An 18,364-nucleotide genomic window follows, 5' to 3' on the forward strand; every position below is an offset into this window, starting at 1 on the left:
TTTATGTCACCGCGTTGGACACGATCGGATTTTTAACCGATGGTGTGTAGGCAAGACTGATGAAAGTCAGCTTCATCGGATAGCTGATGAAAAAATCCATTGTGTGTACAGGGCATATAAGTTAGGGTGCGTGTTATACGCCGATAAATACGGTAACTTCCCTAATCCACCTAGCAATAGAGCTTTTAGACGCTTTGGACCCCTTCTTGGGGCCACTGAATAACACAGCTGGGAGGAACTCCTAAAACCACTGGATTTCTCTAGGTAAAGCAGAAGACATCTCCAAGTCTAAAAGACTTAATCTTTCCTCCTCCGCATTCTTGGGAAAGGTACAGAAACTAGGCAGGACTACCTCCTGGAACCTATGAAAGTTTGAAGATACTTTGGGCAAATAGAAAGGATCAAGCCTAATCACTACCCTGTCCTCTAGAATCCTCAGGAAGGGGTCTTCACAGGAAAGGGACTGCAGATCAGAAATCCTTCTTCCTGATGTTATAGCCAAAAGGAAGGAAATCTTTAAGGGAAATTATTTCAGGGAAGCCTCATGCAAAGGCTCAAAAGGAGCCCTTGTTAGAGCATTTAACGCCAACAACAGATCCCAGGGAGGAATATGTTTGATGACCTTGGGCGACCATCTAGATCTGGCTGAGAGAAACCCCCTGACTAAAGGATCTTCCGCTAGTCTCTTATCTGAAAACAAAGACAGGGCTGTAACCTGAACCCCAAGGGTGCCGACTTTCTCTATTCTCCTGTGCAAAAAGTCCAATATACAGGGAGTGGAAAAAGAATCTAAACCGGATTTCCTTTGCCAGGAAATAATGTTTTCCAAACTTTCCCATAGATTCTTCTTGTGACCAACTTACAGCTGCTTAGGATAGTTTGAATAGCCTTCTTTGAACACCCCCTCAACTGTAAGATACGCCGTTCAGCCTCCAGGCCATCAAATGGAAGGTCTGAGGGTTTGGATGTAACACTGGTCCCTGATGGAGTACATCCTTCCGATTTGGAAGGGGCCAGGGAAGATCCACAGAGAGGGTCTTCGGAGAGGAAATCCAACTCCTCTTGGGCCACCAGGGGGCAATCAGAATAACTTCTGCCCGGTCTTGAATAATCTTCCCAATTACCAGAGGCAAGAGGGGAAACGGAGGGAAAGCGTAGATCAGAGTGAAATCCCACGGGAAAGAGCATCCGTCCAAGGACTCCGTCTCTCCCTCCAGAGAGAAAAACGCTGGCAGTTTTCTGTTGAGACTGGAGGCAAAAAGATCCACTGTGGAAGGACCCCCATCTTAGCACAATTTCCCAGAACGTGCCTTGATGTAGCTCCCAACAGCTGGAACTGATGCTCACTCTGCTCAGATAGTCCGCCAGTACATTCTATGACCCTTTGATGTGGACTGCCCGATTGAAGGGACATTGATCTCTACCCAGGACAGAATCTGTTGTGTTAGCGTTAGAAGTAACTCTGAATGAGTGCCCACTTGCTTGTTCAGGTACACCACTGTTGTGGCATTGTCTGAGAAAATTAATAGTTCTCTTGAATAGGCCCTCTCTTGCAGAGCAAGAAGAGTTTTCCCCACAGCTAGTAGTTCCCTGAAATTTGAGGAACGGCCTGCCTCGTCTGGCAACCAGGCTCCCTGGGCCTGCCAGCTCTGAGTGTGCACCCCAGCCCCACAGACTGGGGTCTGTGGTAACTTTCACTGGAGCATGTTGTGCCCAGTTCTTTCCTCCCTGCAGGTGTTGCCGCTGCTCCCACCAGGAGAGATTGAGAAAATCCTCTCTTGGCAGCTGCACCAGCTGATCTAGAGAATTCTTCCTGCGATCCCAATGGCGCAAGAGGAAGGTCTGAAGGGGTCTGGAGTGTAACTGGGCCCACGGCACCCCTGGGATGGCTGCAGTCATTAACCCCAATAACTGCATGATACGCCGAAGGGAGGACTGCAGGAGCAACTTAAGGCCTGTACGGAGAGAAGACATTTCAATTTGTTTTTCCTCTGGAAGAAAAATCATTTGGGCAAGAGTCCATTAGATAATCCAGGAGAGTATGCTTTGGGAGGGCAGGACTTCTGCTGCTTCGTTGCAGATTCATCATATTTGGACTATTTTTTGCACTTTTTATGGGACTATTCAATTTTTATGAATTAGTCATTTCCTTGCACTTTTTTTTGCTATTTGCACATTTGAATATTTGCACTATTGTCATTATTTGCACGTTACTTGAAATCATTATTGGCACTTTTGATTGATAACATTTATTGTTTTTATCCACACTTTTAGATATTAGTATTATTAATTTATATTTATGAGGATTACTTGTTTATGCAGTAAGCGCCACATTCCTTCCATTGCCATATATTTTTAGTGTGAGAACACCTTTTATGTTGGCAGCTACTGGCCTTATGCCGCGTACAGACGGTCATTTTTTGTGATGAAAAAAAAATGACGTTTTAAATCATGAAATAAAACGACGTTTTTGAAACTTCATTTTCAAAAACGACGTTGCCTACACACCATCGTTTTTCAAAATGCTCTAGCAAAGCGCAGTTACGTTCAGCACGTATGACGCCACTCTGTTCCATTGAAGCTAGCTTCATAAACTTGCTTCTGAGCATGCGCGGGTTTAAAAACGTTGTTTTGCCCACACACTATCATTTTAATTGACACAAAAAACGACATTTTGAAAAATGACACAAAATTCGAGCATGTTCGAATTTTTTTTTGTCGTTTTTCTGAAGACATAAAACGACGTTTTCCCCACACACGGTCATTTTAAATGACGTTTTCAAAAACGTCATTTTTTTTCCATCACAAAAAACGACCGTCTGTACGCGGCATTAGATTCTATATTGGGTTGCACATTAGTATTCCCTACTTACATAATTCAAGTTCCTTATTTTTACAGTAATGGTCAGAGATACAGTGTTACCTCATCTTAGCTGTCCATGATGGACCATATACAGTGCATTCATAAAAGTATTTCGTTTTTTTTATTATTATTTTGTAAGGGCAGCCTGATACTGCAGTTGTTTAAATTCATGTTTTTCCCTCAATCTACACTCATTACTCCATTATAACAGAATTTTAGAAATGTCCGAATTCATTAAAAATGAACTTAAGTATCCAGACCCTTTACTTTGTTGGAGCACCTTTGGCAGCAATTACAGCCCCAAGTCTTTTTGGGTAGGACGTGACAAGTTTTACACACCCGGATTGGGGGATATTCTGCCATTCTTTGCAAATCCTCTCAAGCTCAGGCAAGGTAGATAGGGGCAGTCAGATTTTCAGGTCTCTCCAGAGATGTTCAATAGGTTTAAGTTAGGGCTCTGGCTGGGCCACTATAGGATATTGAGAGCTGTCCCTAAACGACTCTGGTCTTGGCTGCGTGCATAGCATTGTATTTCTGTTGGAAGATGAACCTTCGGTCCAGTCTGAGGTCCTGAGCACTGCGAAACAGGTTTTCATTGAGGATATCTCTGTACTTTGCTCCTTTAAGGTTTCCCTCAACCCTGACCAGTCTTGCAGTCCCTGCTGCTGAAAAACACCCCAAATCAAGATGCTGCCACCACCATGCTTCACTGTTGGGATGGTATTGGGCAGGTGATGAGCGATGCATGGTTTCCTCCAGACATGTTTAAAATTGAGACCAAACAGTTCAATCTTAGTTTCATCAGACCAGATAATCTTGTCCCTCACAGTCCGAGTCCTTCAGGTGCTTTTTTGCAAACTCAAAGCAGGCTTTCATGCATTTTGCACGGAGGAGGGGCTTCCATCTAGCCACTCTGCCAAAGCCAAGATCCGTTCTCCTCTGAAAGCTCAGTTTGGCTGAATGACCAGCTCTTGGAAGAGTCCTGGTTGTTCCAAAGTTCATCCATTTGAAAATCATGGAGGCCACGGTGCTCTTGGGAACCTTCAGTGCAGCAGATATTATTTTGTAGCCTTCTCTAGATCAGAGTCTTGCAATAATCCTGTTTTAGAACTCTGCAGGCAGTCTTTTGACCTAGGTGTAGAAACATTGCAGCAACGATCACGAGTCCAATCTAACCTAAATATTAAGGGGGTACATTTAGGTGCTTTGGAACATAAGCTTTCTGCTTGCGCGGATGTCCTTTTTTTCATGTAGTGGATCCCATTGTCTCGTTGCCGAACCTGATGGGAAAGCTGTCAGCTTACGGCGAGGTGTCAAACTTTTGGATCAAGAATGCAAAATCCGAGATCCTGCTGATCACCATTCCCTCAGCCCTGGCCTTTTCCCTGAAGGGATCCTTCCCCCCTACACATGGGCGTCTCCCTCTGAGATACTTGGGTGTTCAGCTCTCTGACCACTTTGACTCCCTATATATATATATATATACACACACACACACACACACACACACACACACACACACACAAACTACATCCGCCAAGATTTGCAGTCATGGGATAGAGCTTCTTTCACATGGGTTGGCTGCAAAAACATAATTAAACTGACAATACTTCCCTGTATACTCTTTCTCCTGCAGGGTACCTGTGCATTTACCCAGGCGCTTCTTCATGGAGCTCCGCAGCCTTTATATTAAGTTTGTGTGGGGTGGTAAGAGACCACGCCTTGCCATTGCGTTGCTATAAAGATCTAAGCAAACAGGGGGCCTAGGTATATCCCATGTCTTTCAATATTACCAGGTGATTGCACTGCAGAGTGTTCTCAACTGAAGGTTCCACTCAGCCCTCAAGCTCTGGGTCCCCCTGGAAAAGACTATGGCAGGGCGAGATTTGTCATATGCGCTTGGGTCCCCCCCTGGGGACAGATGCCTCTCCAAACTGTGTCTCCATTGACTGTGCACTCTCTAAAGGCATGGGATAGAATAAATGGCCAATGGCACACGCACCTCAGACGTCCCCATTAGCGCCCATGGGTGGTTATCCATGGTTTCCCCCTGGGGAGCGGCTGTCCTTCCTCAGAACTTGGTCGAATGATGGGGTTGTTAGCCTGGCGCACTTTGTGGAGGGGCATACACTGGTCCCACTTATCACCCTTAGGGAACATTACAGTAGCTTCCCCGTTCACCTATCAGTCTTTGCATTCCTATGAACTGGCGGGTTTTAATGGGCTTGTGTCCGTTTACTACCGCCTACCTTCAGATCCAATTGGTTCCACTTAAAAAAAAAAAAAAAAAGAAAAAACACAAACAGAAGGGGGATCAGTTCTCTTCCATTTAGGTGAATCGGATTGGAGGGTAGTCAGGTGAAAAACAGAGGAGTCTGTTTATTCCCAGCTACCCATAGAGAAGACAAGGCTCTGTCTGTGTCCATGTCTGCTCAGTTTCTGCAGAATGTATGGGCCATTCGTCCGCTCTGATCAGCAGGGGGATCTGTGAGCTGATCCCCTGCTCATTGGAACAAAATCTGCCTCACGTGAAAGGGGAATTTGCCTCACTTGGAAACACGGTTAACTGGCTTGACAATGATACTTGGTGAAACTAACCTTCTGTTTGCTTTTCCATAACGTGAAGAATAGACTGCATAAAATCGTTCTGCTTGTTAGGCCCTAGCAAGAATGATGCCATGGCCTGTTCTTCAAGTACTGTCAGCAACATGCAAATACCTATAGAGACAAAAAGGAAGAAAATTAGCCAATGTGCTAAATTAAAACACAAGACATTCTCCAAAACTGCAAATCCAAAAGTGTATGATGTATATTCCTTGGCAGTAAACACTAGGGGCGTTGAATATAAAATCGGTACATCGCAATTCAGACATTCGCGATTTTGCAGCCATACTTGGGACTTGGCTTAAATCGATCACTAACAACATCATCCGGTGCTCTGCCTCTCCTGGAGAAACAGAGGCAGAGCCTGCCTGGTAAATAAAACCCCCTCCTCTTGCCTACCCACTACAGTATGCAGAGTGATAGACAAGAAAGTCAGCTGATGAGCTGACAGCCAGTAGAGTGACAGGGGGAGGAGCTTGAGACCCCATGTCATGAGAGGCATCACTGGAGGTACTGAAAGGGAGAAGAGAAGTAAAGACACACTGAGCGGAGGGGGGGGGGGGGGGAGAGAAAATCGACTGACGAGAGCAGGTGAGTGCCAGTGTCCCAGGTCACAGATCCCATTCCCCTTCACCACCATCCTTCTGCCTTATCCCATCCACCCCACAACCATTCCTCTGCCACTGATCCCATCTCCCACCACCATCCCTACCCGATTCCATCCCCTCTGCCCCTTCAGCTCATAAAACGTCCGGAAAGAATAAAAACGCCCAACAAGCAAAATCCCATTCATTTCAATGGCACCTGTTCAAAATCTGAGCGTTTTGTCACCTGAAGCAAAACGCCTGAAAAACGCCCCAAGCTCAAAAAAACATGAGCTTCTTTGGGGCAGATTACAGGCATTTTCTGCCCTTTACATTTGTGATCTGAACAAAATTGCTGCAAAATTGTGCGACTTGGAAACGCTCAGGTAAAAAAAAAAAAAAAAAATGTATGTATGTATGTATGTATGTATGTATGTATGTATGTATGTATGTATGTATATATATTATATATATATATATATATATATATATATATATATATATATATATATATATATATAAACACACCATACATTTAAATAAAACTTGCAGCAGTTGATCTACACATGAGCACTATCCTCAACATCTCAGGTAGAAGCATTTGCCAGGTAATTGTCCCATATTTTGTTATACTCGGCGGGTCACCCTCTGAGCGTACAGTATTTTCTTATAAGGTAGGGTAACATCAACAGCAGCAATCCATTCGCAGATAGTTGGAGGAAAAGCTCTAAGGCACTTTCGGGAAATTAACATTCTGGCCATAAATAGGGACTATTGCAGGAATCTGAAGGAATTTGTCAGTATTAGGAAACAAGCCCAATAGGCATTGCTTAGGGCATAATGCGAGAGGAGAGCCCATTTGGTCATGCAAGAATTTAACTACCTGGGACCAGTAGCTCTGTATAACTGGGCAGGACCAAGTTAAATGATAGAAGGGTCTGCTAGCTTCCCCACATCTAGGACAGAGGGCTGTAATTTGGGCGATATTTGGCTAGGTGGGAAGGGGTCAAGTAGTATCTGTGTAGAAATATATAACGGTGTTAGGCGGTGCAAAAGGTTTAAGGGAAACCAATTTGCAAGATTCAAGCACATTGTCCCATTCTGCATCCTCCAGCTCCCCAACGTCTGCCACCCATTGGCTTTTCAACTGCTATGCTAGGGTTACAGCAGTCGGGGTTGGCAGACAATTATAGAATGTATAGGCAAGACTCTGACCCCAATACTACATCTAGAAGGTACAGTTGTTCCCAATTAGGTGCCCAATTGAGTGCCCAGCGGAGCTAAAGGTAGCGGAAGAACATAGAGTTAGGGAGCTCCAACTCATCCTTAAAGTTGCTGAAATGTTTAATACCACTACTATAGTATATCTGTGAAATATATACAACTCCTTTGGATGTCAACAACTAATGATCTGGTATAGACAGAAGTTCAGCGAGACAGGGGTTTTCCCACAAAAGGTGTATAAGCATTCACAGAGGTAATATTAAAGGGGTTGTAAAGGTAAAGGTAACAAAAAAAAAAGGTTTCCCTAAATAGCTTCTTTTACCTTAGTGCAGTCCTCCTTCACTTACCTCATCCTTAGATTTTGCTTTTAAATGTCCTTATTTCTTCCGAGAAATCCTCACTTCCTGTTCTTCTGTCTAACTCCACACAGTACTGCGACACTTTCTCCCTGGTGTGGAGAAAGCCTCTTTGGGGGGGGGGGGGCAAGCAGGAGTGTCAGGACGCCCACTAGCACACAGCTTCTTTCTCTATCTGCAAAGTAGATAGCGTCCTGGCCCTCCTGCTCTCCCCCTCAAGAGGTTTTCTCCACACCAGGGAGAAAGTGTTGCATTACTGTGTGTAGTTACAGACAGAAGAACAGGAAGTGAGGATTTCTCAGGAGAAATAAGGACATTTAAAAGCAAAATCGAAGGATGAGGTAAGTGAAGGAGGACTGCACTAAGGTAAAGGAAGTTATTTAGGGAAAAAATGTTTTACCTTTACAACCCCTTTAAGCCTATGCCATGCCAAACCCCAGATCTCGTGTATCTCGAAAGAGATTGACATAATCTACCGGGGAAGGAGCGATTAATATTCCAAGATATTTAATGAAGACAACAAGTACAAGTAAGAGGTCAACTTGTGCAGCTGTCAGGACGCCAAAATCTATGGGGAGGATTTTAGATTTGTCCTCCTGCACACAGGTTGTTTTGCAGCCACTTTGAGGAGCGTCAGGCGTTTTTAACCACTTAAGACCCGGACCTTTAGGCAGCTAAAGGACCCGGCCAGTTTTTGCGATTCTGCACTGCGTGGTTTTAATTGACAATTGCGCGGTCGTGCGACGTGGCTCCCAAACAAAATTGGCGTCCTTTTTTTCCCCACAAATAGAGCTTTCTTTTGGTGGTATTTAATCACCTCTGCGGTTTTTATTTTTTGCGCTATAAACAAAAATAGAGCGACAATTTTTTTTTAAAAAAAATGCAATATTTTTTACTTTTTTCTATAATAAATAGCCCCTAAAAATATATAAAAAACATTTTTTTTCCTCAGTTTAGGCCGATACATATTCTTCTACCTATTTTTGGTAAAAAATAAATAAAATCGCAATAAGCGTTTATCAATTGGTTTGCGCAAAATTTATAGCGTTTACAAAAAAGGGGATAGTTTTATTGCATTAATTTTTTTTTTTTTTTTTTTACTACCAATGGCGGCGATCAGCGATTTTTTTCGTGACTGCGACATTATTGCGGACACTTCGGACAATTTTGACACATTTTTGGAACCATTGTCATTTTCACAGCAAAAAATGCATTTGAAATGCATTGTTTACTGTGAAAATTACAGTTGCAGTTTGGGAGTTAACCACAAGGGGGCGCTGATGGGGTTATACATGACCTGATCTGTGTTTCTAACTGTGGCTGTCGGTGTGACGTCATCGATTGTGGTTCCCTATAAAAGGGAACACACGATCGATGACAGCGCCACAGTGAAGAATGGGGGAGGTGTGTTTACACACAGCTCTCCCCGTTCTTCAGCTCCGGGGACCGATCGCGGGACTCCAGCGGCGATCGGGTCCGCGAGTCCCGCGGCCACGGAGCTTCAGACCGGGGTGTGCGCGACCCGTGCCATTCTGCCGACGTATATCAGCATGAATGGGTCCTTAAGTGATTAAGCTGCAAAAACAAATGCCTCTTCATATTATTCTATGGCCTCATGCACACAGGCCTCTAGGAGCTGTAAGTGGCATAGGCGTTTTCAAGCTACAAAAACCCCAGGGCCAGCGTGTTCTGAAGACCAGCCTAAGGGCCCTTTCACACAGGGCGGATCAGTAATGATCCGCCTCCGTGTGTCCGTAAGCTCAGCGGGGATCGCTTCGTATATTCCTGCTGAGCCAGCGGCTAATAGGGCGGTCCCCGCACACTGTGCAGGGACCGCCCTGTCTTTTCTCCGCTCTCCCCTATGGGGGGGATTGGATGAACACGGACCGTGTGTCCGTGTTCATCCGATCCGCAGACGGAAGAAAAAAATAGGACATTCTTCCGTCTGCAAAATCGGATCTTTGCGGAGGCGGGGGATAACGGGTGTCAGTGGATGTTTATCCGCTGACACCCGCAATCACATAGGGACCAATGTATGTCCCTTTTTCATCCGCAAACGGATGGATGAAAAAGCGGACATGCGATCCGCACGTCTGAAAGGGCCCTTACAGCTGTAATAACGTCTGACGCTGTTAAATGTGGCATAACACTGGATACAGCGTCAAGCAGTTCTTTTTGGGCATGTGAATTTTTTTTTTTCAAAATTTGATTTTTTTGCACTCACAGTAAATTCCTTTTCTCTGTCGTCCATGGACGGACACAACCTCCTTAAATCTTGACTTGTGTTTTTTTTTTCCGTCTATTAGGAGAGGACTAGGCAGGCATTTTAGATATTTAAATACATGTAACTTTAACAGAGTTGAACAGCCCCGCCCAGGGGGCAGTCCCTCTGGTCATAACCCCTCACCCTGCAGCCAGCAGTACAAACTTATGGGTGGGTGCGGTGTCCATCCATGGACGACAGAGAAAAGGATTTTACGGTGAGTACAAAAAAAAACTATTTTCTCTTTTCATTCATGGACGGACACAGCCTCCTTAAATCTTGACTTGTGGGACGTCCCCAAGCAGTGTAAAAAAAACGAGGGGTGGGAACAGCAATCAAAAAAAACGAACTTCACCCCAAACAAGCAGAGCTCCTCAACAGAGGGGGGGTGCAATCTCAAACAGCTGCCTGCAAAACCTTGCAGCCGAAGGAAGCATCCGAAGATGCATTCACATCAACCTTGTAAAATTTTGAAGAAAAAAAAAAAAAAAAAAAAAAGTGTGAACGTATGACCAAGTCGCCGCCTTACACACCTGTGAAACAGACGTTTGATGTCGGAAAGCCCTTCTGCGGACCAGACACCGCCACAAACAGCGAGTCTGACCTCCGGAACGGAGCAGTAGCACACAGGTACACCCGCAGAGCATGTACCATGTCCAAAGTATGCAACGCAGCCTCTCTGGGATGCGATGGTCGAGGACACAAGGAAGGAAGTATAACGTCCTCATTCATGTGAAAAACTGAAAACTACCTTTCAGGAAGAAAGGAAGGCTGTGGGCGTAGCACCGCTTTATCCTTATGGAGGACCAAGTATGGTGACTTGCAAGACAAGTCTGCCAACTCAGAAACTCGTCTGACAGATGTAATGGCCACTAGAAAAGGTCACCTTCTGAGATTGAGAACATTCCACTAAGGGAGGTTCCTGAAGAGCCAAGAGCACTAGGGGTGCGCATCTTCACCGGTTTCGATTCGATTACGATTATCTGGTCAACGATTCGATTTGATTCCGCGATGCATCACGATTACCGACAAGCTCTCACTTCCGCTTGGGCCGCCTAGGTGGCCCTTCCTCCCCGCAATCTGAGACACATCACAGGTCCCAGAAGATTGCCTAGCTATGCAGGACAGCGCAGTGAGACATGCGCACCTGGCTGTGAAGCTGCAAGCTGTCACAGCCGGATGCCCACAGTAGTATTGCCAGCGCCGTGGACAGAATGGAGTGTTCGGGTGGCCACATCGCTGGATTGTGGGACAGGTGAGTGTCTTTATTAAAAGTCAGAAGATACACTTTTTTTTTTTGTAGCTGCTGACTTAATATTTTTTTTTACTGAACTTTGCTTTTAAATAAAAATAACCTCACTCCCTTAAAGTGGAGTTCCACCCAAAAGTGGAACTTCTCCTTTAAGCACTCCTCGCCCCCTGACATGCCATATTTGGCATGTAATTTTTTTTGGGGGGGGGTCCATCTTTTTAGTGGGACTTCCTGTCCCGGCTGACTAGGTGACTCCTTCTGTCGCCCTAGGTGGCCCCTCCCTGCCAGCGATCTTCTGGGACACAGGTCCCAGAAGTTTGGCTGGCCAATGGCAGATCACAGTGTTTGCGCCTGGCCATGAAGCCATAAGCTATCACGGCCGGGTGCCCACAGTAGATATGATGGCATTGAGGAGAGGAGCGGGGAAAGGTACGGGGCTCTGTGCGGCCGCATCGCTGGACCGTGGAACAAGTGTCGGTTTAATAAAAGTCACTAGCTACACTTTTGGTAGCTGCTGACTTTTACTAAACTAAAAAAACGGTGGAACTCCACTATAAAAAGTGCACTAATCCGGTGCACTACAGGGTACAGGAATATACAAATGTGGCTGCTGGGAGGTCAGGAGGGATTTAATTCCACAGCAAGTTCCCTTTACTGTCTGTGTTGAAATTTCCCTGGATTCCCAAGTTCGCACATTCCAGCACACTAGGAGTTAACACAATGGAATGTGCGAACTTAGGACACCAGGGAAATGTCAACACAGAGCACATGGAGGAGGAGAAATCATACTGCTGTAACCAAGAATCCCCTTTTTGCAATACATGCCATTCTAAACCATTAAGTGGCCACTGCTGTATGTGCTTTTTAAAATATATACAGCTTCTCATACCTTCGTTTCTGTTCTGCTCTCTATATTCCACACATGTGACTCTGTCCTGTCTGGCCCGCCTCTCACCTCTCATTCTCCTCTTTCCCGACGTCAGTGGGAGTTCTCAGCCCCGCCCACGCCCACCGACTGTACTGTAGCTATCAGATGAGAAGAGAGGCGGGCGGGGCTGACGTCAGGAGAGACGTGGAAGTGAGAGGCGGGCCGGAGCGAACATGAGAATGAGAATATACAGACAGCATTAATAGGTATGAAACACAGTATATTTTAAAAAGTACATGCAGCAGTGGCCACTTAATGTATTATAGCGGCATGTATTGCAAAACTAGTATTTTATTAGACACGCTCGGAGCGCTCTCCCGGGAGGGGAGGGGCAAGTCGGGATGACATCACCCGACATCGATTATTGGGGTCACATGCATCGATGCCGCATCGGGGGGCCCCGAATCGCGGTGCATCGATGCAACGATTATATTCAGCACCCCTAAAGAGCACCAGATTCAAATCCCATGGAGGAAGCGGTGGTCTAATTGGGGGAATCACATGTCGAACCCCCTGTACAAACGTACCCACCAGTGAATGGGTCGCCAAGGGTCGTTGAAAGAAAACAGCCAAGGTTGAAATCTGTCCCTTAATGGTGCTTAAGGCAAGTTTCTGATCCACTCCACGCTGTAAAAACAGCAGGACCCTGGAAACCGAATATGCCTCCATCTCTTCGCACATAGACATGTAGGCCTTTCAAGTCCGATGGTAGATATTCTGGGAAGAAGATTTCCGTGCCCTCAGCATGGTTGAAATGACCGAATCGGACAGACCTTAGTCCCTTAGTACCTGGCTTTCAATAGCCATGCCGTTAAAGCCAGCGACTGTAAAGCAGGATGAAGTATGGGTCCTTGAGACAGAAGGTCCTCCCTCATTGGCAGCCGCCATGGGGCATCTGCCACCAGGCGCAAGAGGTCGGCGTACCAGGGACGTCGGGGCCAATCTGGAGCGAATTAGAATCACCGGGATCTCCTCGGTCTCTGCTCTGCAGAGCAAACGAGGAAGCAACTTCAGTGTGGGGGGATAAGGCATAAATGAGCCGATATTGACCCCACTGGGCCACCAACGTGTCCGACGCGTCTGCCAAGGGATCTCTGGACCTGGCCACGAAACTCGGCACCTTGCGATTGAGTCGAGAAGCCAGGAGATCCACGTCCGGTGTGAGTTGAAACACCTCCGGATGGAACGACCATTCCCCTTGGTCCAGCATCTGGCAACTTAGGTAGTCCGCCTGAGAGAGTTTTTTACACCCGGAATGTAAGTCTGCACGCTTCTTTCCGCCCACCTTAGGATGCGAGTGACCTCCGACGCTGCAGCCGAGCTCCTTGTTCCCCCTTGATGGTTGACATAAGCCCCTGTGACCACTCGAGGATACACAGCCTGATCGCCTGAAGTTCCAGGACGTTGATCGGCAGTAGGGACTCTTCCGGAGTCCAGCGGCCCTGGGCCGACTAAACCCCCCAGACTCCACCCCAACCGGTCAGGCTGGCGTCCGTCGTGATCACAGTCCAATGGCAGGGGTGGAACGACTTCCTGGATTGAAGAGCCGGGGATCTCAGCCGCCAACTCAGAGAAGCCCTGACCGGGTGACTTACCTGAATCTGATGATCCAGAGACAACGGGGATTTGTTGCATTTGGACAGGATCTCCTTCTGCAAGACTCGAGTGTGGAATTGGGCATACGGTACTGCCTCGACGGAGGCTACCATGAGGCCCAGGACTCGCATGCAAAAACGGAGAGGAGACCATTTGCGGGACGTTAAACATGTCATGTAAACATGTGCCATGCAAACATGTCTCCTCCTCCGAGGAGTCCAGAATCAATCCTAGGTACTCCAGACGCTGAGTCGGTACCAGGACCGACTTCTGAATGTTCAACACCCAAACAAAATTCCAGAGGATCTGACTGGCTACAGACACGTCCTCTTCTAATTCTGAGCCAGAAGCAGCTCTCAGAAGGAGATTGTCTAAGTAGCCTACGACAGCAATGTCTCGCTGTCTCAGCAAAGCCAGAAATGGGGCGAGCACCTTGGTGAAAACTATTGGTGCTGATGCTAGGCCAAAAGGGAAGAAGCACAAATTGATAGTGATCTTCGCAAATCGCACCGAGCTGCAAACCCGCAAAGCCGTCCCCCCATCCTTCAGTCAGGCAGGGGAAAACTCCATGCGGTAGCAGGCTTGTTTGGCTTGCGCACCCAGGGACGCTTCTGTCCCCCAGCTGGACCTCAGTTTGGGAGGATCTGCCGGCTGACCCTGACTGACGAAAATACCGCTTCTGTGTGTAATAGGAGGGCCCTGGCTTACGGCGTGGCTCATTCCCCTTAGTGGACGGAGGGAGAAGTGTGCTCTTACCTCCAGTGACATCCTTAATAATGTCGTCCAGCGAGATACCAAAAAGACCCCAGCAGGGTGAACATGGAACGGCTCACCGCTTCGGAACCTCCTATCAGGAGGGTCCTTAAAAGCAGGGGTCCCCTCTACCGGGAGAGTGGTTATTTTATTTAGCCGAGAGACTGGGGGGGGTCCATGACCGGAGGAAAGGTCCATTTTTTCAAAAGGCTCTTCTCAAATGGATAACGGACCACCATGCGCTGAGGGACCACAAAGGACTTCTGCGGCCGTTCCAATTCCTTATCTATGAAGATATCAAAGAAAGTAACATAAGGAAAAACTTTAACAGAGCGGTTCAATTTGTGTGACCCAAAAGAGACAGACCCCTCTGTGGAAGTCTCAGCTGTATCCTCCAGCTTGAGCAAGTTCCTCACAGCATCAATAAGTGCACTCACAAGTGCCCTGTCTTGCGCTAAACCCGGACGAGGGGTCCTCCTCACCAGGGAGGTCCTGGTCCACATCCTCTGACATACCAGAACCTGGGTCCTGAGCCGCAGCCAGGCCAGAGTCTGAGTCAGAGAATTCCCCAGAAGACGGCGGGGGGAGGGGGCGCTTTTTACCCCCCTTATGCCCGCACGTCGCTTCCACCCTGGCAACAAAAAACTCCAGGACTGCCGACAAAGTATCCATGGGAACCGCAGGGGCACCGGTTGCTGCCTCTGGCATGTTTGGGGAAGAAGGGCCAGATAATGACTCCATAATCACCCACTGACAGCCCTCAGGGACTAAGTAAAAACTCAATAAGTCCACTCTCCTTGCTGCACCAAACGGGGGGTTACCCAGGGGACTCACCACCCAGAGGGAGACCGCTCAGTGTCGCTGCCCGCCTTCCGTCTGTACACAGCGTGTGTCTGAGGAAAACTGAGGTGATTGTGCTGCACGCCATTCAGGAAGCCAGTGCTAGAGGCAAAAAAAAAAAAAAATCCAAAATGGCCACCAGACGCCTCAGACAAGAAAATGGCCGCCCGCAATGCCGACCTGCGTCACAGCGCGGCCACGACAAAATGGACAATTCAATAGAGAAAAGGCACACTAAAAATGGCGTTGGCGCTGCAAAAATGGCACCCGAGCACTGCAATGTGGACAAGAAGGCCGTGGCAGAGACTTCCCAGGAGACAGACCCCCCACAGAAAGTGGGCCCGACACCCCACAGTCCCCAACTGGGACCTGGAGTCCCCCCACAGGTACACCCCACTCGCAGCGACCCCTAGGGCAGGAGGGGAATGGGTGACAGAGCAGGGAAAGGGAGGACAGTAGAACCCCTTAATCCTGGGAATGCCCAGAGCGTAGCCAAGGTCTGCTCACGCTCGATGGCTGGACTGGGGGGACTACAAGGATCTAGAATATCCAGCCTGTCACCCAGCCGGCAGTTGATAGAAAAATCATCTGTCTGATCCACCAAGAAATGGTGGCCGATGAGACCGCCAGGCCCTTCTTTGGACCAGCCGACACAAACAGCGAGTCCGACCTCCAAAAACGGAGCCGTAGCAGACAGATACACCCGCAGAGCTCGGACCACGTCCAAGGAATGCAAAGCAACCTCTTTGGGGTGCGATGGCCGAGGACACAAGGCTGGAAGCACAATGTCCTCATTTAAGTGAAAAGCCGAAACAACTTTCGGAAGAAAAGAAGGCTGCGGGCATAGCACCGCCTTATCCCTGTGGAGGATCAATTATGGGGACTTGCAAGACAAGGCCGCCAACTCAGAAACCCTCCTGACGGATGCAATAGCCACTAGAAAGGCAACTTTCTGAGAGAGTGTCAAAAGGGGAATCTCTCAGATGATCTCAAACGGAGGTTTGATCCACTCCGTGCTGTAAAAAAAAAAAAACAGCAGGATACTGGCAGTCGCTACATTCTCCTCTAATTCTGAGTCTGAAGTGGCTCTGAGAAGGAGGCCGTCCAGGTAGCCCACGATAGCGATTCCTCGCTATCTCAGCAGAGCCAGAATCGGGGCAAGCACCTTGGTGAAAACCCTTGGTGCCGACGCCAGGCCAAAGGAAAGCGCAACAAATTGGTAGTGGTCGTCCCCGACTGCAAAGCGCAGAAATCTGATGCCTGACATATATATGGGAACACGCAAATATGCGTCCTTAATGTCCCAAGGACGCCAGAAAATTCCCCGGATGGAGAGCAGCGACCACAGAGCGGACTGACTCCATCCTGAACCTTTGTGCTTTTACAAAAGTGTTGAGGGCCTTGAGATCCAGGATCGGACGGCCACCGTCCTTCTTTGGGACTACAAACAGACTGGAGCAGAATCCATGAACCCTTTCCAGCAGCAGCACAGGTACCATTACCCCGCGCCTCAGCAGGTCCTGCACTGCCCCAAATAGGGCGTTCCGACGAGTCTGAAGAAGATGAAGGTTTGAGGGGGAAAAAAAATCTGTTTGGTGGACAAGAAAGAAATTCTATCTTGTACCCTGATGAAACCACTTCGCAAACCCACTGGACGGAAAGCAGGGAGGTCCATCGAGCTGCAAACTCAAAGGCGACCCCCCCACCCGAGAGTCGGGCGGGGGCAAAACCTTCATGCTGTTGCAGAAGGGAAAATCCGCCAAAGCCTTCTTGGAAGGGGGGGGCGTTTTTTATCCACCCCTGCTTCCACCCTGGCAACAAAGGATTCCAGGACCGCCGACAAAGCTTCCATAGGTACCGCAGGTGCAGGGGCACCAGATGCTATCACAGGAATGTCTGGGGAAGAAGCGCCAGCTTCTGACGCCATGCTGACCCACGCTCACCTGATAGCCACTTAGGGCCTAAAGGGAAGGTACACAAAAGGCCCACCCTCCTAGCTGCTACAAACCGAGGGGTTCCTCAGAGAACTCACCGCCCCAAACCAGGTACTGCCTAGCACTGTGGTCCGCTCTCTGAGGTGTTCTGCGCTGTTCAGAAGACATTTCTAGGGCTAGAGGCCAAAACCAAGCTAGGGCTACAAGATGGTCGCCGGCCGCCTAAGGAAAAAAAAAAAAAAGAAGAAGAGCGCGAGCTACAAGAAAATGGCCGCCAGCTGCATTAGCACCAGCGCAGCTACAAGAAAATGGCGGTGGCTCATCCAAAATGGCCACCGAACGTTTCTGACGTAAAAAGAAAAGGCTACAAACATGCTGGGCCTCCCACATGGCAGACCACCCACACACCGCGCAGCCCCCAGCTAGGACCCGGAGCCCCCCCAGGAGGACTCCTGGTCAGGTACACAGCAGGCCCAGCCCAAATGCATGGGGAGGAGGGAAGGGACAGGGAGAGAAGAAAGGGAGTGCGAGAGACCCCCTAATCGACCACCCCAGGAATGCCCAGCTGTTCCATCCTGCCGAAACAGGAGGAACCCTACTTACCCGTCCTGCTGGACGCACTCCTGACAGACCCATCACCGAGCAGTACGGACTGGCTGTCAGGCACGGCCCACTGTGACTCAGACAGCAGTAGCCCGGTCATATGTGTGCCCCAGAGCATAGCTCACCAGCCACCCCTGGTGCAATGGGGTATGTCGTGGCCGACCCAGCGCGTAGCTAAAGGTCCACTCATGCTTGATGGCCGGACTGGGGAGACTACAAGGATCTATATTATCCAGCCTGTCACCCAGCCGGCAGTTGATAGTAGATCTCAGGATGAAAAAAAAAAAAAAAGTAGAAAAAAAAAAAAAAAATCTCCAGGACCAATGGTTCCATAGGGAGCCAGGTCCTTCTCCTATGCTAGGCAGAAAAAAACTGAGCTGCTAGATGCAGGAGTGAGGGATTATATCCAGAGGGACTGTTCAGCTTTGCTGTTACATGTTTTTAACTGTTTAACATGTTTGCCTAGTCCTCTCCTGATAGACCCTACAGTCAAGAATAAAAAGGAGCCGTGTCCATCCATGAACGAAAGAGAAAAAAAAAAAAATGGTTTCCTATAAGCCGTTT

At 48.0% G+C, this 18,364-nt stretch overlaps 1 protein-coding gene across 1 annotated transcript in view; it reads right to left on the reverse strand.

Moving 5' to 3' along the window:
• SETX (senataxin) overlaps nucleotides 1–18,364 on the reverse strand; it is a 199,136-nt gene that overhangs the window by 145,131 nt on the left and 35,641 nt on the right. The window contains exon 6 of the mRNA XM_040324416.1: nucleotides 5,462–5,581. Within this exon, the coding sequence (XP_040180350.1) occupies nucleotides 5,462–5,581 (120 nt within the window). The remainder of the gene's footprint in view (nucleotides 1–5,461; nucleotides 5,582–18,364) is intronic.

The sequence above is a fragment of the Rana temporaria genome, chromosome 9 (genome assembly GCF_905171775.1).
Source record: "Rana temporaria chromosome 9, aRanTem1.1, whole genome shotgun sequence".
NCBI classification, from domain to species: domain Eukaryota; kingdom Metazoa; phylum Chordata; class Amphibia; order Anura; family Ranidae; genus Rana; species Rana temporaria.